We start from the raw sequence: 27,498 nt of genomic DNA, 5'->3' as shown, positions 1-27,498 counted from the left end.
CCCCATCTCTCCCACCCCCCACCACTCCAGCAACCCTCAGTTTGTTTCCTGAGATTAAGAATTCCTCATATCAGTGAATTCGTATGTCAAAAGTGCATGGTATGGAAAGAAAGGAGTCACTTAATACTAGGTAATAAAAGATAGCAAGCTGTGATTCACAAAGTAAATGAAAAATGTCAAGACATTTTAACAGTGAAGTATTTTAACCATTTTATCTATAGTTGAATTTTATAAAGCTGAAGATAACTTATATTCTTAAGTTAAATTTGTACTCTTTTTCCAATGTTAAATAATTGAAATATTAAACTATAAAATGTTATAACTATTTGTAATTATTTTATTAACTTATAATTGAAATGTTAAGATATTAAATTATATGACTTTTTTTCTTTTATTAAAAGGTTTTATTTATTTGAGAGAGAGAGCATGAGCTGGGGGAGAGGCAGATGGAGAGGGAGAGGCAACTCCCCACTGAGCGGGTAGCCAGATGTGAGGCTCGATCCCAGGACTCTGGGATCGTGACCTGAGCTGAAGGCAGATGCTTAACCCACTGAGCCACCCAGGCGCCCCAAAATGATATGACTTCTAATTGTGCTTTAGTATTTTATACTTTTGCATGGGTTTGCTTGTACTAAGCTCAAATCTCTTATGTCACCTACATGCAATTCAGAAGTTCAGAAATACACATGATCTTTTGAACATGAAGATACTGGTTTAATTTAAATGGCTTTGGTGTTAATAATTAAAGTTTTCCTCCTCTCTTCCCATTAAGGATTCTGGACTCTACTTATAATATCTCTATCTGCTGGATTCTCCTGCTGTAGCTTTTCTTGGACAGTGACTTATTTTGACTCTTTTGAACCAGGAATGTTTCCTCCTACTCCTCTTTCACCTGCCAAGTTCAAGTAAGTATTCCTGTTTCTTCTTTTTAAATCCATTCCACCTCTGTTGAAATGCTAAAACAGATAGGAGCCAGAGGCTGCTTATATGTAAGATAACATGTGGAGGTCCCTGCCTCTATAAAATATAAATGACTTAAGGTTTTCAGTTTGGCTCAGCCTTTAGATGAATGGAGAATATTTTAAACTCCTTACCTAGATAATGCAATAGTTTTTTAAAAAATGAAATTCAAGAAATGTCTAAAAAGAAACCTTGATTGCTGTTTATCCTTTTGGGATGGAATTTCATTTAAACAGTTGACGAAGGCTAAATTTATATCAGCAATGTGAAAGTTTTACTAAGTGCATGTATAAATGGTCAGATTTTTATCAATTTAATAATTGGATTGGACTTCTCCTTAGATTTCAGTTTTGTGTAATAATTAGCAAGCATTTACGGCACCTAATTTATATGTCTAGATCAAATTAGATGCATTTCATTGTGGAACAACATTAAACTTCGTTGGTCTGTATTTTCTGTATTTCAAAGACTTGCAGAAAATTCAGTAGGCAGTGTTCTAATCTAGTTTATTTATGTCAGGAAAGCTCAAGTTTTAAATACTATAAATTTCCAAATAAGAGTATCTAAGAAGTCTAGTTTGTTCCACAAACTGAGGGGTTGGGGAAAAGTGAAGAGTAGAAAATAAATTCTAGTTTAAGATATGTGTGTTGCCAGAGTATTATGGTTGTTATTGTTGCTATTATTACTACCAGCTCCAGCTTGCTTCATAGACAGCTTGTAGAGATCAAATAAAATCTATTTGAGGGACTCTATAAATAGGAAGTTTAATACTCACAATATTTATTAATAATCATTGTATAATCAGCTCTTATTATTAGTAAACTTATATTTTTCTGTCTTATAAATTTATATTTAAAACTTTTGGCTTCACTTCAGATGAAATGTATGTGGGTATTTTATTTTTTTATTTTTTATTTATTTTTATTTTTATTTTTTTTAAGGTTTATTTATTTGACAGAGAGAGACACAGCGAGAGAGGGAACACAAACAGGGGGAGCGGGAGGGGGAGAAGCAGGCTTCCCGCTGAGCAGGGAGCCCGATGCGGGGCTCGATCCCAGGACCCTGGGATCATGACCTGAGCCGAAGGCAGTCGCTTAATGGACTGAGCCACCCAGGCGCCCCTGTATGTGGGTATTTTAAACATCTTAATAAATCTCTATATGAAACATAAATCATATACTTGCCAGTAAATTTTGTATATGTGTGTTAGAAGTAGTTGATGAGTAATTAATAATCTAAATTGACTAAGTTATACCCAACGGTGCAATACCATCCCATAGTTTACATTAGTACTGTTCAGTTGCAAAATTTATTTTGCTATGTGATATTGTGTTCAATTCAAATTTATACTCTTGCTGCTCAATAACATTAATTACTTGATAACAAGGGGTATGCATCTAATGTTGATAATATAATGAGACTCTTCATAAGCCACCAAAAATCATAATCTTATTTTTTTTTCCTTTTATTTCTTTATAGCTCACTTCTCTCCTGTTTCTAGCTAGTAGATCTTGCAGCCTGGATATCAGAAAGCATCTTGCACTTAAAATTATTCAGACTCTAGCCTGTCTTTAAGACATCAGTCTCCATCCACTTATCAAGGCTTGAAACCTTTATTCACTGTATTCATCCTTTGCCAAATGTACTCATTCCTGCGTTTTGAAGTGTTATTGGAATATTTTGTCTTTGTACCCTCAGTGTTTTTGCCCTTTATAAGGCCTTGGCCAGTGAACTTCAGTCCTTCTTCTCCCCTTCTCCAAACTTTCACTCTTTGAATTCATCCCGTATATTGTTACCTCTGTGAAAACAGATCTTAGTCACAGCTCTTCCTTGCTTAAAAGTCTTCAGTGGTTTTCTCACTGCCTTCAAAATGATGTCGACTCCCAAGTACAGCAGAACAGTCCTTCCCCAAGTGATCCTACCCAACTTTTCCAGCTTTATCTTCAGCTATTTCTCCATTGCACCCTATGATAACCCTGGCATCCCTTGAATAAACTGTACTTTTGAGATGCCATGACTTTACTCTTGCTGTTTTCTCTTCCTGGAATATCATTTTCCCTTGCAGATTCTCTTCTACCCCCACCAAAATTCATAAGCATTATAGATGTTAGAAGCTTTTGGAGTTAGAGAAAAGCATTTCAGTATTCTCTTAAATAACTGGAATTCTGTGGGCATTTAACTAATTTTTTAAAAATCATCTTTGCATTTTGAGATGCCTAGGTGGCTCAGTTGGTTGAGCATCTGACTCTTGGTTTTGGCTCAGGTCATGGTCTCAGGGTCATGGGATCTATCTAGTCCCAGAGCCCAGTGGGGGGCTCCGTGGTGAGCGGGGAGTCTGCTGGAGATTCTTTCCCTCTGTCTGCCCCTCTTCCTGCTCACTCAAGCGTGCACACATTCTCTCTCTAAAAATAAATGAATAAATCTTTTTAAAAAATTACCTTTGCATTTTTTTTTTTTAAGATTTTATTTATTTGAGAGAGAGAGACAGTACAAGAGAGAGAGCAAGCATGAGCTGGGGAAGGGCAGAGGGAGAGGGAGAAGCAGACTCCCCACTGAGCAGGGAGTCCAACATGGTGCTCGATTCCAGAGCCTGCCCCCCCCCATTATGACCTGAGCCAAAGGCAGACGCTTAACCGACTTAGCCACCCAGGCGCCCCATCTTTGCATTTTTTAATTAAACTAGAACCAGTATTGATGACCTCTGTTTTCAGTGTGTTATTAGTCATTCAATTTTTTTTTTTTAAAGATTTTATTTATTTATTTGAGAGAGAGAGAATGAGAGAGAACACATGAGAGGGGATAGGGTCAGAGGGCAAAGCAGACTCCCTGCTGAGCAGGGAGCCGGATGCGGGACTCGATCCAGGGACTCCAGGATCATGACCTGAGCCGAAGGCAGTCGCCCAACCAACTGAGCCACCCAGGCGCCCTAGTCATTCAATTTTTTTTTAAGATTTTTTTTTTAAATAATCTGTACACCCAATGTAGGCCTTGAACTCACAACCCTGAGATCAAGAGTCTTATGCTCCACTGACCAAGCCAGCCAGCTGCTCTTACTCATTCAGTTTTAATATGAGATAGTGTTAGATTAGAGACTTAGATTGCATATTTCTTAATACAGCCCTAAAACCACAGTTTTGAAATATGTACATTATGTTCACATATATATATTTGAATTCCTTTCAATTTATAAGTTGGATAATTTAATTTTATATATGATAAATCAGCTGTTAAATACTCAAGGCCATGAGTGAAACTGTAATTTAAAATTACCTTGTGTTGATACAGACACAGTCCAAAAAAGGTATATAATAAATATAATGATAGACGATGGCATATTAACAGAAACCACAGACAACAAAGGCATATAATACAGTGTTAATTGGTGAAACTGAGTTTTTTAGTGAAAACCCTGCCATCTAGTGCTTGTGGAAAATAATGCAGTAGCTGTACTTCAGAAATGTCAGAATAAGTATATTCTCTATGTCACCAGTAGAGTGAGAGCTTGTACTAGGAAACAACTTCTCTACCTTTTGAGAAAGTTGAAATCTTCAGTGAAACTTTATTTTCTTAGAAATCTGATTGATGTATTTCATTAATTTGCAATATCATGCATTTACAAAAATATCTTTGTAACAGTCTATGTATTCTTTTATAACTTAAACAATGATGTTAATATAAATATTTTTCCTGATTATATAAAAGTAGTGCAAATTCTTTGTTGCAAATTCAAAAAACAAACAAAAAAACGGGAAAACATAAACAGAAAGTGACTGCCAACATTTTAATGTATATCTTTCCATTCTTTGCATATTTTAAAAATTAAACTTGGGATCATAGTATACATACTGTTTTATAAACCTTTTTTTATTTAACATTATGTTGGAACATTTTTCCATTCGGTATTTCTTTTGAATTTTCAGTGTTTTAAATACACTTTAAAGACCAGTCATCATAGATGTCAGTTTATTTTTAAAGGGAAATCTAATAATAAATGATAGCTAGATTCTAAGATAATTTACTAAACAGGGATTTGCTTCACTAGAAACCAAAGAAAAGCAGGATAGTTAAGAATCATAAAATGAAGGGACTTTTTCCTTTATTTTTTTAATTTCTGGCACCATGAATATCAAACATGATGAGAGTAAAATAATTGTGTCTAATTGGTTTATTTAAAAAAGCAGTCTTGGGGCGCCTGGGTGGCTCAGTCGTTAAGCGTCTGCCTTCGGCTCAGGTCATGATCCCAGGGTCCTGGGATCGAGCCCCACCTCGGGGTCCTTGCTCTGTGGGGAGCCTGCTTCTCCCTCTCCCTCTGCCCCTGCTTGTGTTCCCTCTCTGTCTCTGTCAAATAAATAAATAAAATCTTTTAAAAAAAAAAAAAGCAGTCTTTTGCTCTCCTTTGCAGATTTTAAACATTTAGGCTTATTTTTCCCCCTAAATAAGCTAATTGATAGAAGTGGAAAAAAAAATTGAGAGGACTATGTTTACTGTGGCTCTCGGTTGTTTATCCCTAAAAACATAAACTCCTCAAGGGAAGAAAAAACAACATTTTTTGATATTTAGTAAATATTACATGAAAGGTCTAATGAAATCAGCAATTTGAATCAATAATTCATTGGGAGAGTTGAGATTAGAAATAAAACCCTTTTCTTGTATTCATTATTTTTTCATATTCTTTTATGTTTGTTAGAAATTTTTTTAGTTGAGACTACTACAAAGTACCATACACTGGGTGGCTTATATACCACAGAAATTTGTTCCTCTCACAGTTGTGGAGACTGGAAGTCTAAGATCAGGGTGGCAGTTTAGTTGGGTTCTGATGAGAGCTTCTGGGTTGCACATGGCCTCCTCATTGTATCCTTACAAGGCTTAGATCAGGTTTCACTCTCATGATCTCATCTAATCCTATTTACCCCCCAAAGGCCTCACCTCCTAATACTATCACACTGAGTAGTAAGGTTTCAGCATATAAATGGGAGAGAGTGTGGAAGGGGGACAAGCATAGTCCATAACAAAACTTAGAAATTTTCACTTTTATATAAGCACAGGACCTTTAGGAAATAACAAAATAAAGAACTTTGCAAAGTATGTTTTCAGACAGGTATTTAATGGACTTCAAAAGGCATATTAAGAAAAATTATTATACTGACTTAGCAAACTTTGAGTTAAAAGGTATACTGTAATGTTACACGTGCAGACTTCTCTATTAGGAAGCATTTTCTTTGTGTATTTGGATCAATTATACTTTTAAGTTATTTTCTTAGTTTCTGAAAATGTTACCATGTTAAATAATGAGACAGAGGCAGTAACTTCAGATTAAAGTGTCTATATGGCTTTCCCAACTTCTCACTACTCATTATTTTTCTCTTCTAGTCTACTTAATCAACATCTCCAGTTCACTTCACATTAGTTTTCCCCATTCATTCGTTCAGTTTTCTCAGTGATTGCCAAGCAGGCAAATATAATTATATATGTAATCAGTATTTCACATTGTGGTTATCTGCTTTAATTATAGTTTCCAGGAGTTAATGCATCTAGGTATGTGACCGACCCACGCAAAGGTAACTCGTTATTTAAGTCCTCCTGATTGGGGGGGAAGTTAGGTATGGCTAGGGGTGCCTAGAAGCTGCGTATTTCCTAACAGTGAATTTCACATTACCTGTGCCCCATCTAGTGGAGCAGTGATGTAGCTGCAGGTTTATAGTTCTTCAGCGTGCTAAAAATAAAAACTATTCAATTATTATAATAGGTCCCACCTAGGGTAGAAATGTTACTTTGTAGTCTAGAAATAAATTTAGTGGAAAAATTATAATATAAAAAGTGATGGGTTTAGCAAACAGCACAATGTCGAAAGCTCATTTGTTTTGTAATTAAGAATCAAAATATTTAATAACAGTGATACGAAAAATAGTGAAAGAAGTCATTAAATTTGTTTGCTTTTGTAGTGATTTTAAGATCTGTAGAGTCAGTCAAGGGTCAAGGCCAACCAGCATTCTTAAGTTAAGGGTGTTCCTTCATTGCAGTCAATAGTGTTAGTTAACAAAAGTCTTATTGTTGGAATGAAAAAATGCACATTTAGACAAAAATTAAAATTTAACAGCATATGACTATAACCTTCAAGCCAAGAAGTTAACTTTGTAGGCATAGGATTATTATTTTATGCTAGAAATACCCACAGAGACTTATTTTCAAGGAGAAAAAAATCAATGCTTGTGTTTAAAGTTATTAAGGATGGGCTGTATTATAGAAATCAAGGATTATAAATAAAAAGAAACAACAACAAAAGAACAAAATCAAGTATTACTGGAAATTTCAAATTTTAACCTTAATGCTGGTCAAAGGTAATATAAAAAAGTAAGATTTCTGGTTAATTGGCTATCTGAATCCAAAGTCTGGATTATTGAATCTCTTGCTGAGAAAGTGATTTTAAATAATTTTTCTCCTTCTTGAAAAATATTATACAAATAGCATGTCATGCATTCACCACGTGTTGTAGATTTTGGAGAGTGTCTTAGTTCTTCATAAAACCTCTGTTGTCTTCTAAGAAATTTATCATCATGAATATTACAAGTGAAGATGAGTCTTTTTGAGGATAGAATGAATTATTGGTTGTAATCATGACTTCTTTGATGCAGAGTTCATGGTCAAAAAGTAGGGAAACTTTACAATTATTGGTATTATGTCATGACTTCTAGGAATGTGCAAATGAAGAGTAGCGTCTTTTCACTAAACCTGCTTTAAATATTATCTGTGGCATTTGACTGGCAGTCTACAGTATTTCATAGTTAATTAACAAACCGAGAGCTATCTGCTGCCTTCCTGAAACTGTTGGTCTTTTTTGTCAGGATCATTCTGAGTTATCTGCCTTTCTATATCTTTTTCCAGTCACAAGTGATATTTGGTAAATATGAAGATAGTTGCAAAAAAACACATGCTTTTAATTAAATTTAATTTATTTCTTTAAAGCCTTGTTTGTTTGTTTTTTAAGTATATTGCCTATTTGGAATCTGCAAAGTAAAGTAGAAGTGAACAGTTGGTTTTTGTGTGAATTGCTTTTTGGTGAACGGTTTTTGGTAATCGTTTTACAGACTAAAAATTAACACATGTGATCTGATACTCTTGCATGTGGGTTTTTTTTAGTAGGCTTCATGCCCAGCGTGGAGCCCAACGCAGGGTTTAAATTCACAATCCAGATATCAAGAGTTGAATGCTTAACCAACTGAGCCACCCAGGCAGGCGCCTCTGTGTTATTTTTTATGTATAGTGTCCTGGATGTAATCATATGCTGAAATATTTATATTTTCGTTACATTTATATATGAGTATGTGTTGTAGAAGGGAAACATACAATGAGTAAAATATTTAATCCTAGAAAATTCCAGTTTTAGGATTGGCATTGCTGTATTAGAATATTCTTTTTTTATTCAACATTAGGTTTATTTTTCTGTTATTAAAGAGTTTTCTCTAACTTCTTGTCCTTCTTAACTTTGGGGGCTTTAATTCTTGGGGGTTAAGAAGATACGAACAAATACAATAATAAAATCATAGTAGAAATGAGGTCCTGGGAAGGCCTGGGTGGCTCAGTCCGTTAAGCGTCTGCCTTCGGCTCAGGTCATGATCTATGGGTCTTGGGATCGAGCCCTGCATCAGGCTTCCTGCTCAGCGGGGAGTCTGCTTTTCCCTTTCCCTCTGCCTCTCCCCCGGCTTGTGCTGTCTCTCTCGCTCACTCTCTCTCTCAAATAAATAAATAAAATATTTTTTTTTAAAAAAAGAAAAGAAATGGGGTCATGGATTCTTTGGCAGTGATACGAGTCTTAGAGGTCAAGGTAAGTGGGTGACTTAGTATTTAAATTAGAAGTCCTTTTCCAGGCACACTAGATTGAACATTGAGCACAATAAGTTGACTCTACAACTTTTTCATAAAGATTTTGGAGAGCTGCCTCTTTGTTGAATCAGGTTCTTTATTGCCTTGAACTAATGAAACAGATGTCAGATGGCTAATTGCAGTAGGAGAGAAAACCTACTGACAAAGGAGATAGATCAAGAACTTGGCCTTGATATTTGAGCATCCTGAAGTTTCATTATCTAGATACTGTTTGGAGCCATCAGTTGCAGTGTGGTCACTATTAATAAATATATTGAGGTACTGCACTGTGGCTTCTTGAAGTAAAGGGTTAAAATATGTGCATGTCTTATATATTCCATTATTGTTCTGAATGGAGACTTAAATAGATATAACAAAATCCAGTAAGAAATCATACTCGGTTTCCTTGTTTTCATGAAGTAATGTAGCAAGTGAGTATTTGCTTTGTACCTGTTTGCTATGGCTTTTGCCTGTGTTAATTTACAATGTTTAATGTATGGGTTACTGAAAAGGCACAGGTGTCCATGTGCATAGAACAGCACTGATAAGAAATACTTGAGAGATAGCACTTGCCAGTTTTGTTCTTGGAACTTTTTATGTGTCAACAATCTTTGTAAATCACAAGAGGGAGCCTAGTATATGAAAGGGCTTATAAGATGGAAGAGGTGGCTTCCAGGGCGCCTGGATGGCTCAGTCAGTTACGTGTCTGCCTTTGGCTCAGGTCATGATCTCAGGGTCCTGGGATGGAGCCCCACGTCAGGCTCCCTGCTCAGCAGAGTCTGCCTCTCCCTCTGCCTGCCGCTCCCCTCCGCCCCTCACTCATGTTCTCTCTCTCATATAAATAAATAAAATCTTTTAAAAAAAAAAGAAAAAAGGGGTGGCTTCTGAATCCAGGCTACACCATATACTGTCAGAAGAACTTTTGAGCAAGTCAGTGTCTCTGAGCCTTAATTTTTTCCTTTCTAAAATGGGATAAAAACAATGATATCCATCCTCATAGGCAATAAGTGTAAGTTTACTAATTAAAGCAACAGATATACCAGGTGATAAAGCAGTCATGGTCCCAGAGTATTTCTTTTCTTAACTGGGATTTTTTTAAGCTAGACATCTAACTGTGGCCTACTACTGGCTGCCAATTATCTTTTATTGGTAATTGTTACTTATTTTGATATTTTATCCTTGTATTCTTTTGATATAGACACTTTCTTTAATGAAATAATGCTGATATTAGATAGTAATGATTTTCTTCTTTTTTTTTTAAGAATTTACTTATTTGAGAGAGAGCACATGAATGGGGGGGTGCAGAAGGAGAGGGAGAAGCAGACTCCCCGCTGAGCAGGGAGCCCGTCACGGGGCTCGATTTCAGGACCCCAGAATCATGACCGGAGCCGAAGGCAGACACTCAACCGACTGAGCCACCCAGGCGCCCCTAGATAGTAGTGATTTTCAAACATTGTTCTTGGCAAAGTGAAAGTTTGGCAACAAAACACAGTGTCAGTTACTTCCTTTTTTCAAAATAATCTTTTTTTAACTGACTCATGAAATCTAAAGACTTGGGAACCCATTATTCTTATATCTTTTGTACTATTTGCCCTAACTTCCTATGGAATAAGGACTTTGTTTAATCAAGATAGTACTCAGCACAGATGGATGATTTGGGGCATTTTTCTACCTCAACACACTGGTGAATAAAGTTAAAATGTTTGACTTTATTCAGTTTGCAAGCTAGTAGATTGCTATATATAGATAAACTGTGGGTTAATACATACATACTTTCATCCAACCAGATACACCTTTATTTCCCTTTGACTGATTTTCAAGGAATTGTAGTACAATAAGAGATATTTAAAATGTATACATACGAGGGTGCCTGGGTGGCTCAGTCTTTAAGCATCTGCCTTCAGCTCAGGTCATGATCTCAGGGTCCTGGAATCGAGCCCCGCATTGGGCTCCCTGCTTCACAGGGAGCCTGCTTCTCCCTTTCCCTCTGCCTGCCGCTCCCCCTGCTTGTGCACGTTCTCTCTCTCTCTCTCAAATAAATAAAATCTTAAAAAAAATAAAATGTATACATATGTAATTCCATTTTAAAGAACTTTGCTCATCTTTAGGATCTTTCAGTGCCCATAGGTCATTACATTAGTTAATATCACACTGGCAAAGCATGGGATTATGACTCAGTTAAAATTTCTAGTTGGCAAAATTTTAGATAGAAGACTAGTGTGTATAGGGAGGGATAATTATTGCAGGATTGAGATCCAAAAGGGATTAAAGACCTCATGCAGACCATCCTTATGCTATACAGGAGATAGTAGGACCAGAGAAGTTGGCAGTATAGCTAGGAAATGAAATAAAATGCTAAGGAGAATAAAGTCTTTTTAAAAATAAGGAAACTCTTTAAAGTTGAAATTTTGAATTCTATTATAGTTTACTAATGTGTAGATTGATAAGTCAACTTGCTCCATTAGGATGGTACATACTTTATTTTAATATTTATTTATAATGAAGTCCTTGAGCCCAGTAAGGGGCTCCATCCCAGGACCCTGAGATCATGACCTGAGCCAAAACCAAGATTCAGACGCTCAACTGAATGAGCCACGCAGGCACCCCAGCTCCCACGTATTTTTAAGAATGATACATTACAGTGAAGTGTTTATGTTTATACTTACCTTTTACATCTTTTAAGTAAATATTTATCCAGATAATCTTTACCTCAGATTTATCATGAAACCCTGAAGTCAGTACACAGTCATGTTTCTTTTTTTTTTTTAAGATTTTTTTTTTTTTTTAATTTATCTGAGAGAGAGAATGGGAGACAGAGAGCATGAGAGAGGAAGGGTCAGAGGGAGAAGCAGACTCCCCACTGAGCAGGGAGCCCGATGTGGGACTTGATCCCAGGACTCCAGGATCATGACCTGAGCCGAAGGCAGTTGCTTAACCAACTGAGCCACCCAGGGCGCCCCACAGTCATGTTTCTAATGACTTTATATTTCAATAGCATTTTCTATTATTCAATAATTTAGAAGTTTGTTAGGACAGTGACCATGACTTAAAATTTGTCCTTACTGATTTATAATTTGTGATTATAGAATTAATACAAGCTCATTATAAAACAGCACAGAATTATATACTTTTTTTTTTTAAAGATTTTATTTATTTATTTGACAGATAGATAGAGAGCACAAGTAGGCAGAGTGGCAGGCAGAGGGAGAGGGAGAAGCAGGCTCTCCGCTGAGCAGGGAGCCGGATGCGGGGCTCAATCCCAGGACCCCAGGATCATGACCTGAGCCGAAGGCAGCCGCTTAACCGACTGAGCCACCCAGGCGCCCCCAGAATTACATACTTTTGAAGGTGAAAGGCTTGCAGAGTCTCATTTTAAATAACCTGAGATATAACTAGTGTTAACAGACTAGTTCATAATTATTTCTGTATTTGTAATCTTCTTGATTAGTAAAACCTTATGACTATATACATACGTGAATATGTGTGTATATGGTTGTGTGTATGCATTTGAAGTATATCACTCCACTCAAATATAACCATACTTTAAAATCTGGTAAGCTAACTAACAAGATAGTTTTAATCTTATTCTTTGATACTTCATTCTAAAAATATTTTGCTGTATTTTATCCTAAGAGATTATTTTGAATGTACATATATAAACACACTTATATACCCAGTGTGTAGCCACTGTCCTGACAAGGTAAATCTGTAATAGGAAGAAAGAAGTAGGAGAAATTTTTCTCTTCAGGTAGTCTCTTACTTGATTTCTTACTTGAATTCCCTGTCATAAAAAATTTCAAAGAAGTCATGAAATCTATTTAGAACATGATGCTACAGTGAAACAAATTTTATAAGTGTTCATTCAACCTATTTCTTTGTTTAAAATTACAGTGAATTTGAAGTTTTCATATAGAAAGTAATTGGGATAGATTTCTGAAGTGACGGTCTAGTTAGAAATCTCCTTGCTAATTTGTAGATTTCCAAATAATGAGCAACAGTATTTACTTTGAGGCTTTTAGAATCACCGGAAGATCTAGCTGAAAATAGAGATTCTGATTCATTATGTCTGGGGTGGGGTCTGAGATTCTGAGTTTCCAAGAAATTCACAGGCGTTGCTTATATATTGCTGGTCTATGGACTATACTTTGAATAGGAGGGCTTTACAACAGAAGTCAGCAAACATTTTCTGTAAGGGGCCAAGTGGTGTGTATTTTTAGCTTTGTGGATCATATGGTCTCTCACATAGCCTTAAAGTTGAAATAAGTTGATTTTTAGCACCAAAGCAGCCATAGACAATACCTAGAGGAATGAGTGAGGCCATGTTCCAGTAAAAAGAAACAGGTGCAGGACAAGTGTGTCCTAGTTTGCCAACCCCTGCTTTAGGAGACTACTCTGAAATTAGATGGTGCTTACAAAAGATTTTTAATTTGGGGGCAAAATATATATATATATATATATTAGGTGGGGTAGGCTTGTCTATTTATATAATTTTAATTGGCTAGTTTTATAGCTGGAAGGGTATGACACACATTTCTAAAAATCACATTTCAATTTTGGAAAACAAGTAACTGCTTCATACCTTATTGATAAACTTAATAACTTACTGAATACCTGAGTTTTAATGAATAAGTGATGATACTAAAGTAGTAATGAAAGATCAACAAAAGGCTGCCATTTGAATAAGCAGGAAAGCTTACAACTTGAGGATGTTTAAAATTAAAATAAAATAAGACAGCTGCTCTAAAGCCCATTGTTATTTTACTCACTTCTTTAGATTGTGAATCCAAAGTGACTTCCTTGCCAAGTTTGGGAAATGTTTTTCAGGGTTAAGAAGTGGAGTGGGAAACATAATTTAGTGGCGAGGAAAATAATTTTAATTGAAATTTTACAATAGGAAAGCCAAAGTAAATACAAATTTTTGTTGTTCAGTTGTTATGAACTCTAAGAAAAACTGGCTTCCTTTTACCAGGCCTTGTGTAAAGAAAAAAGTTTGATGTGCCTGTCCTATAAAATTGCAAAACTGTAGAGGTCAAAAGAAAGGTCAAGTAGGAGATAGAGCCTGGAGCAAAGCTAATGAAATGTTAAAAGTGGTGTTCCATATAAAGGGAATAATGAGGCAGAGTTGAATCATCCAAACTAAGATCTGAGTAAACAGAGTTCACAACCCTCGTAGTCTGAACTAAAATCTCAGCTAGCACTATCCATCCATGCATCCATCCATCCATTGATCCATCTCCTTTTTTCCCCCCTGTGGCTATTCCAAAGCCTTATCACATCATACTCTTTTCTGTGGGCTCCACTTCCAGTCACAGAAAGGTCATTGTGAGTGAACTTACTGCTTCTTCCATCCCCTTCTCAGGATTATAAACTTACTTTACATACACACCCATTATCCTATTTCTCTTCTCTCAGAGTATTAAGCGTCCTTCCACCTGCCCAAACTTAATTTTACTTCCTTTGCTCTAGATCCTATACCCTGCCCATCCGTACAATTCCATTTTTCATGTATCTTTAGCCTTTCCCTTTGTAGCTAGTCGTCTTGTTAGAATATTTCTAAAACACTCGAGTTTCTCCTCTGGTAGAGAAAAAAAATCCTCATGCCCAGTTCTCCTCTCCACTTCTAAGCATCTTGGAAAAATAGAGAAGGGGTAGGCCCTGTCTCCACAGTGACTGCATTTGCTAGCAGAGGTATCTTGCACTTACCCCTACACTAAATTGTTTTCTCCTTGAATTGACTGCAGTCCTCCTAATTACAAAATTTAATGTCCTTTTTTTTTTTTGAGAGCGCTTCAGTGCGCATGCATGCACACACACATTGGGGAGGGGATGGCAAAGGGAGAGGGAGAGAGAGAATCCCAAGCAGGCTCTGTGCCCAGCCCAGGGCCCAGTGCAGAGCCCAATACAGGGCTCGATCTCACAACCCTGAGATCATGACCTGAGTTGAAAACAAGAATCGGATGCCCAACAGACTAAACTACCCAGGTGCCCCGTGCATTTTTCAATCCATTATTTGAGATGGCTTATGATTCCTCCTCAGAATTTTTTTCTTTCTTAATTTCTATGACACCACTCCCTCCTGTTATCTTTCAGCCTTCTGATCACTACTTCTCACTTGTGGAATTATTTTTTCAGCTGCTACTAGTTGGCTGAAGACTTCCAAGTCTTATCTGGCCTGCCTTGAGGCTCTTTCCTGAGAAACCTGCCTTTTGGTTTTTATTTGTATTTCCTGTTGCTTGCTGGGAATTTTTACTTCAGTGTCCTGCAGGCATAATTCAGTTTAGTATATCTAAAATTGACTTCATTATTTCTCACTGCCCACCAGCCTGTTTCTTCTCCTGGCTTCCCAATCGTGGTGAATGATATTTTATCCAGCCAGTAACTCAGGTGAGAAACCTGGCATTGCCTTCAGTTCTTCCTTCTCTCTCAGTAACTCCAGCCAGTCAAGGACACAAAATAAAGGCTGGCATTTATTGTCTGTGTGCTCAATAAATGCTAGGCACTGTAACAAATATTGCTAATGCTATCTTAGTCTTCAGAGAAACACTATAGAGAGGAATTGTTATTCTCATTTTAAAGATAAAGAATTAGATTTTTAGGTAAGTTAATGTAGTTTTGTAAGTACTAGAGCCATAATTAAATTCCAGTTGAAAGAGAGTTGGCTTTCCAGATCCTTTACTCTAACCATACTAAACCATTAACCACCTCCATTGTTTCTTGCTTCTATACATGTTGTTATTTCTTTAGAACTCTAATTTCCTCATACTCAGTTTTAGATCAGGCATTAACTCTTCTGTAGAATCTCTCCCCTTCTACAAGCCAGACAGCTCCCTTATGTTCCAGTAATGCTGTCTAAAACTTTTAACACTTCAGCACATTGTGTCATCAGACTCTTGTCTTTGAAGGCAATACTGAGGACAGTACTGATTCTTGCTCATTTCTCTATCTCCCATATATAATGCCTGATACAGATAATACATTATGTAAATTTTGGTGAAGTAAAAGAATAGAGAATTGAGAAAATTATAAAATAAAGAATCAGAGTATAAAGTAACGGGTGAATGTATGTTGTTCTTTCCTTAACGAGAGACAGCAATTCCTAAGGGAGGGAAGCTTTCTTTTTAAAATTCTAACCCTTATGTCCTAAATAGCACTGGTAAAATTAGTTGGAATACACACATCTTTATTCTCTCCAGCAATTTTTGATAAGTAATTTTTAGGAAAAAGAATACAAAAGAAGTTGTGTCATTTTGTGTTTCTGAAAGGAACATAAAAGGAAATACACTTTGCAAGTAATTGAAATGTAGTGGTGTTTAGTATTTTCCTTCAGATTTTGGGTTTGGTTAAGAACTTTTGATTCCAGATGAGGAACTGATAGTTATTCCAACCGAAGCTCACACAGCTTAAAATTCTTTGGGAATTGGGGATTTCTTGGCCAGGGATAGAACAAAAAATAAAAGGCAACTCACATGTGTGAAGGGGGAATAAATTAGTACCAACTAGCTCATCCTATCTCCATCTGAGCCAGTCAGACACAGAAACAAATAGCCAGTTGGTTCTTATTGTGGACCCTTAATATAAACTTCTTATTCTGGTAAGCACAGAGAGCTTTCTGCTTAGAGCAAAATTGGTTAGCATTGAAATGACTGTTTCAAATGGGGGGAATTCTGTCATAAAAGCATGTCTTAAATGCGGGAACTTAGGGAGAGGAAATATTGGAATTAATGTGATATAAGAATGAAGATTTCAATTCAATAGAGTGTAGTCTGGTATGTAGTATAGAGATTCAGTTCAAGGTCAACCAGTGAGTGCTACAGTAAAAACAATAAACAACATGAAACAAGAAAGGAGACCTGCTAGAACCTGTTGGTCTCTCTCTTAAATAAACAAAGGCAATTTATTTGAAACTTTTGGTAGTGTCTTATTCAGTACCTTAGTTTTAATGTGGTTCCTTTTAATTTCCAGAATCATTGAAGTAATTTGAATCTTAAGTTTTATAAATATTCCATTCCTATAAAATATAATTAAAATATAATTCTTTTATAACTTATTCACTTTATAAGTTACTATTAAATATCAATATAAATATATTGCTAGAGAGTATGTTTCCAGAGTACAAAATCTGGATGTAAATATTGGAAGTCTAAGTTCTCTAGAGAATTACAAAGGGAAATGATTATGAATTTGTAGGAAGACGGTAATACCAAGCAGAAATGTACATATACATACACAAACCCATAATTCTTTAGTTTCTTTCTTCTATCTACCTCCTGGGCTATTTGTATAATCTTATTTTTTGTTTTTTTGTTTTGGCTTTGAGATATGTCTAGTTGTAGGTATTTTGCTTAAAGGAAGGGAGAATGAAATAGAATGTCAAAAGAATTTTTAAAAATCTCATCTGTAGCCAACTTTCTTTTCTATATAGCCTAACATTTATTATTTGCTAGGTGCCAGACACCTGATTCTCAGCTGTGTAAGGGAAGACTGTATTTTTATTTCCATTTTGGGGAATTGAGTCTCAGAGAGGTCAGACAGTTTCTCCCTTCATACCCCTTGTAAGTGGCAAAGCTGACACTCAAACACATATCTGCCTAACTAGAGTTTAAATGCGTAAACACTAACAGGAACCAAATAAGTATTTCATTGCAGCATTCTTTATTATTGGAAAGAAAGTCTTTAGAACCAGAACCAAATAGTATCTTTTTTATAACTTTTATTTTAGGGTATGGAATTTGTTCTATTATAACGAGTCTATCTTTGTAACCATATTTTTTCCACTCTTATTTTATTTTTAATTTTATTTATTTATTTGTCAGAGAGAGAGAGAGCACAAGCAGGGGGAGCGGCAGGCAGAGGGAGAAGCAGGCTCCCCACTAAGCAAGGAGCCTGATGCAGGACTCGTCCCAGGACTCTGGGGTCATGACCTGAGCAGAAGGCAGACGTTTAACCAACTGAGCCACATAGGCGTCCCATACTTATATTTTACATACAGTTGACACAAAAGCATTTCGAAGGAATATTAATTTGTTACAGTGTGTTTAGGTATATGGAAAGAATGTGAGTGGCTTGGAAGGAATTTTATCTTGAATTCATTTTCTTGGTCTCATTGATATTTGAAATAATAATTGTAGCAAATCTCTAAAAATAGTCATGTCATTTTCAGAAGTTCTTTAAGCCTATTTCAGAGACTGTGAATGCTGAAATAAAATGGAAGGTTTTCAAAGTTAAATATTTCCATTAAATAGTGCTATGAGATGATGGGATTTGATTTCTTTGGGTGTGTGTGTGTGTGTGTGTGTGTGTGTGTGTGTTTTCCACCTATTCAGTAGTATAGTCCAAATTAGAAATCTGTATGGCACGACAAAAATCAGCTTGACAGGGCTAGGTATTATCTACCTACTTTTGTGGGTTTGACAGTATTAATATTAAATGATGCTGAAGTTTTACTTATTCTGGATAGAAATTTCTTTATTTTATATCTGATCAAGTTTTTGCTTTGTTGGTCTAAAATATATAATAGAGGAAAGTGTTACCCTTTTATTTTTTTATTTAAAAAATCTCTACACCCAACATGGGTTTGAACTCACAATCCTGAGATCAGGAGTTGCATGCTCCATCTACTGAGCCAGTCAGGTGTCCCTGGAAAGTGCTACCCTTGATCAAGCTTATCATTTTCCTTTTCCATACCTTTCCCTTCATGAAATTATAGAAGAATTAATGAGCAAAAATTGTATGTACTCCACCCAATTTTCCCAACCTTTTATTACCATTTGCCTTGCAGTGTGTGACTACTTCAGATCATGAAATAAAAAGTCATGAATGACTTATAACAATAAGAAACATTTTGGAATCCTTAGTAAACCTCATGATAAAACTGAATGAAACAACACACAATAGATGCTTTGGGCCAGTAGGATTTTCTTTTTATTTTGTGTAAGACCAGTAGTGCCTTGTCTTATACATGCATGCAAATTAAAATTAAGAAAGAGGGGAATCTGGGGGGGCTCAGTCGGTTAAGCGTCTGTCTTCTGCTCAGGTCAGAATCTCAGGGTATGGGATCAAGCCCCACGTCAGGCTCCCTGCTCAGCAGGTAGTCTGCTTCTCCCTCTCTCTCTGCCCCTCCCCCCACTTGTGTGTGCTCTCTCTCAAATAAATAAAATCTTAAAAATAAATAAAATTAAGAAAGAATTTGTAATAGACCATAAGTACCTTCTGAGCCTCACACTGAGAGTGAGCCTTTCAAGAACCTACAAACACTAGAATTGCAGGCACTTCCCCCTTTTAATCTTACTCATTCTTTCTTAATATTCATAGAACTTGTGGGATCACAAAATAAAAGGGCTGAAAGGAAACTGCCTAAAATCACCAGTTCTTTTTACTCTGTGTAAATATAGTGATAGCTCTTTTGAAGATAAGCTGAATCTTGATTTCTCCTACACTGATAAATGAAAAACCATGATTAGGAAAAAGAGGAAGGAACTTGAAATAATTGTCAATTTTGTTCCTTCTGTCTTAAAAATGCCTATTGGTAAAATGTAAAATTTCCATACGTATATTTCCTCACCTCTTCCCCCAGCCCCTATATAACTTATACAAACATAGATCTGTTTCTGGATGCTAAAATCTATTCCAGTGTCTTTTTCTGGTTCTGGTAACTTCTTTTTTTTAAAACTACTTTGTTTTTATGTTATGACTTGATTTCTAGAATTTTTCTTTGCTCTTTTTGCATGTTTACTGTGTGAGATGAACTTAGTACCAAAGTATCATTTTCCCACCAAAGTAATTATGTTGAGCTACTACTGAGATCTCACTGAATTTATAGTTTCTTTCTGAGGTAATTGATATCTTTACAGTCTTGAGTATTCCCAGATTATGGTAGGTTATTTCTCTTTACTCAGATACTCTTTTAATGTCTTTCAGTAAAGTTTTATTTTTAATTGCAATATAATTCACATAACATAAAACCCACCATTTTAAAGCATATAACTCAGTGATTTTTAGTGTATTCTCTGTGTTGTACAATTACCACTCTCTAATTCCAGAACATTTCCATCACTCCAAAATGAAAATCCCATACTTATCAGTTACTCCTCTATCATCCCCTCCTCCAGACCCTAGAAGCCCCTGTTCTACTTTGTCTATGGATTTGCTTATTCTGGACATTTCATGTAAATGGAATCATACAAGTCCCAGAAGTGTGATCTTTTTTTTTTTAAGATTTTTATTTATATGACAGAGAGAGACACAGCAAGAGAGGGAACACAAGCAGGGAGAGTGGGGGAGGGAGAAGCAGGCCTCCCGTGGAGCAGGGAGCCCGATGTGGGGCTCGATCCCAGGACCCCGAGATCATGACCTGAGCCGAAGGCAGACGCTTAACGACTGAGCCACCCAGGCGCCCCAGAAGTGTGGTCTTTAATGTCTGGCTTCTTTCACTTAGTATAGTGGTTTTAAAGTTCATCCATGTTGTAGCCTGTATCAGTACTTCTTTCCTTTTTATGGCTGAATTACATTGCATTGTATGGATATGCCACATTTTGTTTAATTTATCTGTTGGTGGACATTTGGTTTGTTTCCACTTTTTAGCTCTTATGAATAATGCTGCTATGAACATTCAGGTGCAAGTTTTTGTGTAAAAACATGTTTTTAGCTTTTGAGTATATACCTGGAATGGAATTGCTGGATCATATGGTAACTCTCTTAACTTTTTGAGGAACTGTCAAACTCTCTTATGCTATACCATTTTATGTTGTACCAGCAATGTGTGAGATTTCTGATTTCTCCGCATCCTCACCAATAACCTGTTCCTTTCTTTTCTTTTCTGTTATAACCATCTTAATGGGTATGAAGTGTTATCTCATTGTGGTTTTGATTTGCATTTTTAGAGTGACTTATGATGTCTAGCATCCTTTCTTGTGCTTGTTGGCCTGTGTATATCTTCTTTGCAGAACTGTCTATCCAAATGCTATGCCCTTTTTTTTTTTAATTTTATTTTTAAGATTCTATTTATTTTTTGACAGAGAGAGACAGCGAGAGAGGGAACACAAGCAGGGGGAGTGGGTGAGGGAGATGCAGGCTTCCTGCTGAGCAGGGAGTCTGATGCGGGGCTTGATCCCAGGACTCTGGGATCATGACCTGAGCTGAAGGCAGACGCTTAACGACTGAGCCACTCAGGCATCCTGCTATGCCCTTTTTAAAAATGGATTTTTTGTCTTTTTTTTGAGTCATAAGAATTTATTTATATCTCAGATAGTAGATCCTTGTTATATATATGATTTGCAGATATTTTCTTCCATTCTGTGGGTTGTCTTTTCACTTTCTTGATATTGTCCTTTGAAGCACAAAAGTTTTTTAGTATGATGAAATCCAATTTATTTTTTCTTTAGTTGCTTATCTAAGAAATCATTGTTTAATTCAAGATTGTGAAAATTGCTACCTATGCTTCCTTTTAAGGGTTTTGTAGTTTTAGTTATTTCATGTAGGTCTGGTCCATTTTGAGTTAATTTTTGTATATTATATGAGTTAGAGGATCAAATTCATTCTTTTGCATCCAGTTGTCCCAGCACCATTTGTTGAAAAGACTGTTCTTTACCTACTAAGTGGTCTTTGGTACCTCTGTTGAAAGACTATAGATCTATGAGTTTATTTCTGGCCTCTTAATTCTATTCCATTTGTCTATGTTTGTCCTTATGCCAGTACCATACCATTTGATTACTTTGTGTTAAGTTTTGAAATTGGGAAGTATGAGTTCTCCAGCTTTGTTCTTTTTCAATATTGTTTTGACAGATTTATTGACATATGAATTTTGGGATCAACTTGTCCATATCTGCAGAAAGAGGCAGTTGGAAAGGAAAATTGAGAAATTGTACCGAACTTACAGATCAGTTTAGGGAGTATTGCCATTTTTACAATATTGTTTTCAATTCCATGAACACAGGATATCTTTTTATTTATTTAGATCTTCTTCGGTAAAGTTTTATGATTATCTTCATGTGAGTCTTGCACATTGTTAATTGTGTTTCTAAGATTTTATAATTTTCATTCTAAGGATCTTTTACTTTTAGCATAAAATTTCTTTTTGACTTTTTAAGTTTTTATTTCAATTCCATTTAGTTAACATACAGTGTTACATTAATTTCAGTTATGTAGCACAAAATTTTTTTAATTGGCTAATGCTGCTGTATAGGAAGTTGTTGATTTTATCAGGGATAAACAAACAGACCCAAAGAATGGAATAGAAAGTTTGAAAACAGACCCAGACATACATGGTTATGTGCCTTAGGACAAGGCACCACAGCAATTTAAGGAGGGGGAAAGATGGTCTTTTCAGTAAATTGTGATGAAAGAATTGGATATCCATAAGGAATAACAGGAGCATTGGCCACTACCTTATAAATATACAAAAATTTTAGATGAATTATAGACCCAAAAGGTCAAAGGAAGAATAAAGCTTCTCTTAAAAATAGTATATCTTTATAACCTTGGAGTAGTGAAAGATTTATTGAAAAGGCCACAGAAAAGTACTAACCATTAAAAAGAAATAAATTGGACTGTATTTAATAAGAACTTGTTCATAAGAGGATCTTATTAGAGAGTGAAAAGGTAAGCCATAAACCGAAGAAGATATTTGTGATTATTGACAAAGAATTTGTGTATAGAATATGCAAAGAGCTCTGGAAGCCAATAGAAAAATGAGCAAAAGATGAACAGGAATTTCAAAAAAGAGAATATTTGAATGGGCAATAAGTATGTTTGTCATCAGAAAAATAAATATTAAAACCACAACAGACCCACTAAAATTAAAATTTAATTTTAATTTTATTTATTTAATTTTATTTATTTAATTTAATTTTAATACTAAATGTGGGTGACAGTGCGGAACAACTGAAACTCCTACATTGCCAGTAGAAGTGTACAGTAGTCAACTACTTTGGGAAAATGTTTGATGTTTCTACTAAAGTCAAATTTACATTTACCTTATAACCCAGCAGTTCCACTCCTTTGAGGAGTGTATCTTCTTCATTCCCTGCCACAGATCTTTTAGGGCTAGAATCCTTCAAATGTTAATTCAAATCCAAGTACCTCCCTTTCTGTGACCTGTACTTAGGAGAGGAGGAGAAGACATAGGCATGGTGACCTTAAGTCCAGGGTTCTTACTATTAATGACTTTGGGCTCTTATTCCTGCAGTGCACCTCCCTGTATGTCCTCAGTTTGGATTGTTCCAGTGAGGAAAAGATTCTGTTCTTCCTCCGGCACCAATTGGATATTAGCTTCTATTTTTTTTTTTTTAGCATGGCTCATCTTTATGAGGATAAGCAAAGAGTATTATTGCAGTAGTTAGTGGAGGGAATGTTAAAGAAAATGTAGTAAAATAAGTAAAATTGCTGTAAGATAGAGGAATCAAATGTCAGGGGAAATCTGTGCACATAAGCTAGTTGGCACTCATAGTAATCATAAAACGAGATGTGTCTTTGCTGATACTTAGGAACTCATTGAAAGCCACTTCAGTTAAGTAACCTATTAAGTTGAGAACTGAAATGTCTATAAAAGACATAATCTGATTTATGACTCACATATGGACAAGTGCTGTTTTTAGTGCTTACAGAAAGAGTAGTTTCTTCATGTAATCTAAAAATGGTACAAACAGGACAAGTACCTGAAATAATACATATTTTTAGTTCTAAGTGAGAACAAGAGACAGGGAAACAGTGCTAATTAATGAAAGAACATGCTTGTAATGTAACAAGATTTATACTGTAGAATTAGGTTATGATAAACTCAGTGACTATGAAACACAGTAAAGAAGTTTAAGGGATTAAATTGAACATTTTGCTCTAATGAAACTGAAAAATTATATTTGATAACCAGGACAGTTTTTGACAGAGAACTTAAGGTCACTCTATTCACTAATCCTGTAAATGTCCAATATTCTCTTTTAATATGTGTAAAATATTAGGGAAACATATTTTTAGGTTGTAAGCATTTTCAATAAAAATTGATGGTGTTTTGTTATACCAAATTACATTTGCCTTTTTTCATTTGTTTTTTCCCCCTAGGAAACTGACTGGACATTCTTTCCACATGGGCTATAGCATGGCAATTTTGAATGGCATTGTTGCTGCTCTTACTGTAGCATGGTGCCTCATGTAAACCCACACCGAAGCAATATTTTTGGCAAAACTTAGTCATGATTGCTTTGTAATAACAGGGAAGAACATCATTTCATCATTTGTCTACTCAGAAGACCAAGAAACGTGCTGTTATGTGGTTCAGATATGTCATATCATCGTCATTATGGAGGACCTTCTTTTTTTTTTGTAAATGGAGGACCTTCGTAAGCACCATTCTAGAACTTAGGCATTGAGAATATCTGAGTATTAAGTTTCAAGTAATTTCTTAAAAATGTGAGATGTTTACCTCGTCTTTTTACTTTTGTGTGCATTGTCCTTATAAATTATAGAAACATTTTCATGGAATTCAAACGTGAAAACTTGAATATGGGATGCTATGTATAATACTACATTTTTGCTAAGAAATACTAGTCGACTGTTTAAATGAGATAGAAATACTTCTTATTTATTCATGATATTAGAAAAGCAAACAATGCCTACTACTTCGACATTTTATAGAAGCTACTTTGAAATCAGAATATTTAGTTTTCAATAATCATAATCAATGGAAGGTGCATTTATATTTTTTAATGGTATAATTCCTTATGTGTTTTTTTATATATTTTCCTACTACATATTGAATTTATATGTTTTTTAAATAGCTACATCTAGACAAATGTATATGTTATTTTTTAGCTGGTGGAAAGCTAATACCTACCATTTTAAATAAGTATTTTGTTTTTTTTTTTTAAAAAGCAAAAAAAAAAAAACCCACAAAAAACAAACACATTGATCTGAGTTTAAAATTAAGTAAACCTATTTTAGCAAAAAAGTCTGATAAAAAGTAAATTACTTAAGCCATTAAAATGTTTGAGAAAGTTGAAGTTGTTCATTATTTGTTTCCACATTTGCAAATATTTGTCTTCGTGTGTATATGATTACTCCAACGGAACTGATACTATTTTGTTTTTAATAAATAATAGATCTGAAATTTTTATATTTAGAAATGCTTGAACTACTTTGTTTTTAATCTCCGCGATTTAGTTACCAAAATGGAAAAGGTATTTTGATAGTGTTGTTTCATAATTTTCATATTTAAATATTCTTCTACAATTGTGGTGTTTGTTTTTGTTTTCATAGTCATTAAGCTTAATTGTTCCTACTTCTTTTCTAAATACCTGTTTAGAAAGTCTCTTCAATTTTAGAAAGATGAGCTATTTAAAATGCCGTTTACCCTGGCCATAGAAAAATTTCTATTAGGAAAGCATTGTGTAGCAAAACTACTTATTCAGGCTGAATGGGAAATGAGTATGTGCAGTGTGTTCCTCTTAGGTGCTAAGTGTTGTTACTGAGTAAATGATTTAATGATATTTCTAAAAGTCTTAACACATTTTTGCTACTCAGAAACCTTCCATTGGAAATGACAAATGCTGCTCCAATTTAAATTATCTGAAGTGGTTAGATTAATATGGGGGGAGGGGTGTGTGTGTGTGTGTATACACTTATATCCATATACAAATCCCATGGCTTAAAGTATTCCTTCCAAAGTGGTCGAAATGAATTTATTTTTACTCTCTTTCTCCTCACCCTCTCCCAGCTCTTCCATTGCAATTGAACATACAGGTAACAAAATTAATTTTCCTTCTCTCCACCCTTCCAAACCTTCCCCCCACCCCACCCAATTTGGATAGCTCCTTCCAGATTCTTTGTGTCCTATGACTAAGAAAAATATTACAGTACACCCTCTATATGTAGGTATCTATAAGATATTATATGTATATATAATATAAATACATATAGAAGTATATCTGTAAGATAGTTCTTCTGGACTAGCACTCCTCTTTCTTGGGAAGTTCCTCTCTCCAGTTCATCATAGGTTCCAAATATAAACCATCCTACTTCCATAGCAGAGTGATTGATAAGGATAGGTATGTAACCAAAGCTAGGTCAGTCCTAGCTTCTCATCTCTCTGGGCCAGTGACCCCTGGCCAACAGGGGTGCCAGAAAGATTGGATTTCAGTGAAGACCTCTTCCTGGCTTACAGAGAACTGTCTTCTTCTCATTATATCCTTACTTGGTGGAGAGAGGGCCAGCTATCTTCCTTTTATAATGATACTAATTTCATCATGGGGTCTTCACCCTCATGACTTAATTACCTCCCAGAGCACTACCCCCTAATACTATCTTACTGGGGCTTAGAGTTTCAACAAATGAATTTGGGGAGGGGATAAACCTGCAGTCCATTACAATATCCAATATCAAAAGTACGTTCTTCGAAAAGATAGATTTCTAGTAAAACATTTTAAAAGAGATTTTCTATATTTGTCTATTTTTTCATTTCTGCTCTGTTCTTGATTGTATCAGGGCCCTATATTGCAAGCAACAGAAACCATCTGGCTAACTTAAGGAAAAGGGAATTTAATGGGATATCCAGTCGCTCTCAGAACTGGTGGGCAGGAACCAGGAGAGTACTAGAGGAGAAAAGTACTCAAGGAGGAAGCAAAGGGACTGTTTGATAGTGGGAACAGCCTGGTCAGGATGATCTAATGAATCATTCCTGTCATTTGTTCTTGCTGCTTGCAAGATCAGCTAAGGGTTTGGAGTCCTTGGAGAGAGTGCACAATTGGCCAAGATTGGGTTATGTGCCTACTCTTTTGGCTTCTGTAATTGAGGGTAGCATCTGGAATTCTTTGGGGATGGGTGAACGGGTAGTGACAAAGACAAATGTTCACTACACTTCACTCTTGGCTGTTCAATTTCCACACATATACTATTCCTTTTATACTTAAATTTCCAAATGTACTCATGCCTAACAATGCAGCTATCATTTACTACATCCAAGGCCAAGGCCTTCATGTTCATTTTTCTAGTTTTACCACATTCTCATTGATGTTCTGCAAATTACACTGAACAGTATGTGTGTGTGTGTGTGTGTGTGTTTTAGAAGCATGAGTGGGGAAGGGCAGAAGGAAAGGGAGAGAGAATCTTAAGCAGGTTCCACGCCCAACACGGAGCCTGATGTGGGGCTTGATCTCATGACCCTGAGATCATGACCTGAGCTGAAATCATGAGTCAGACACTCAACCGACTGAGCCACCCAGGCTCCCCCCTGAACAGTCATTTTAATACTAACACAGACAGCAGGAAGAGATGGGAAATTTGTTTAAATACATGTTATGTATGACAGCAAGAAAATACAGGTGGGAGTTACTGTTTTATTTAAGAACTGGATCATGAGACTTTACTTCTGCATCTGTTCTTTTACTTTTGTCTTGGCTGCTACCTTGACCAATTAGGTTTCTTCCCTAATACAGTGACCAAGTTTGTTTTAGACAGGACTAAGCTCTTGTTTCTTTTACCACCAAATATGGTAATACAAGAACACACCTCAGAGAGTCTTCAGTTTTCCCTCTATACTCTTCCCTGTTCTTACATGTGACAGCAACTGTATTATAACGTTAAAACACCCCAACTAACATGGCAACCCTCTTTTTTGCCAGATTACCTAGTGGCATAAAGAATCCAAAATTACCATGTGGCAGTTTGAACTTCCAGTTATTTTCAACTAATTTC

At 35.7% G+C, this 27,498-nt stretch overlaps 1 protein-coding gene across 5 annotated transcripts in view; it reads left to right on the top strand.

Moving 5' to 3' along the window:
- ARL6IP6 (ARF like GTPase 6 interacting protein 6) overlaps nucleotides 1-27,498 on the top strand; it is a 188,831-nt gene that overhangs the window by 10,843 nt on the left and 150,490 nt on the right. The window contains exons 3-4 of one of the 5 annotated variants that reach the window (XM_006747351.3): nucleotides 773-905; nucleotides 23,872-24,710. In XM_006747351.3, the coding sequence (XP_006747414.1) occupies nucleotides 773-905; nucleotides 23,872-23,965 (227 nt within the window). In that variant the 3' untranslated portion in view covers nucleotides 23,966-24,710. Of the gene's footprint in view, nucleotides 1-772; nucleotides 906-2,439; nucleotides 3,396-6,472; nucleotides 9,672-10,082; nucleotides 13,247-23,871; nucleotides 24,711-27,498 lie in introns of those variants that run through there. The other 4 variants (XM_081814446.1, XM_081814447.1, XM_081814448.1 and 1 more) reach the window with 4 other exon arrangements.

The sequence above is a fragment of the Leptonychotes weddellii genome, chromosome 3, assembly GCF_054177405.1.
Source record: "Leptonychotes weddellii isolate Sample4059 chromosome 3, ASM5417740v2, whole genome shotgun sequence".
Taxonomy (NCBI): Eukaryota; Metazoa; Chordata; class Mammalia; order Carnivora; family Phocidae; genus Leptonychotes; species Leptonychotes weddellii.
The sequence above is the reverse complement of the archived record's forward strand: the minus strand, read 5'-3'. Positions and strand labels throughout refer to the sequence as shown.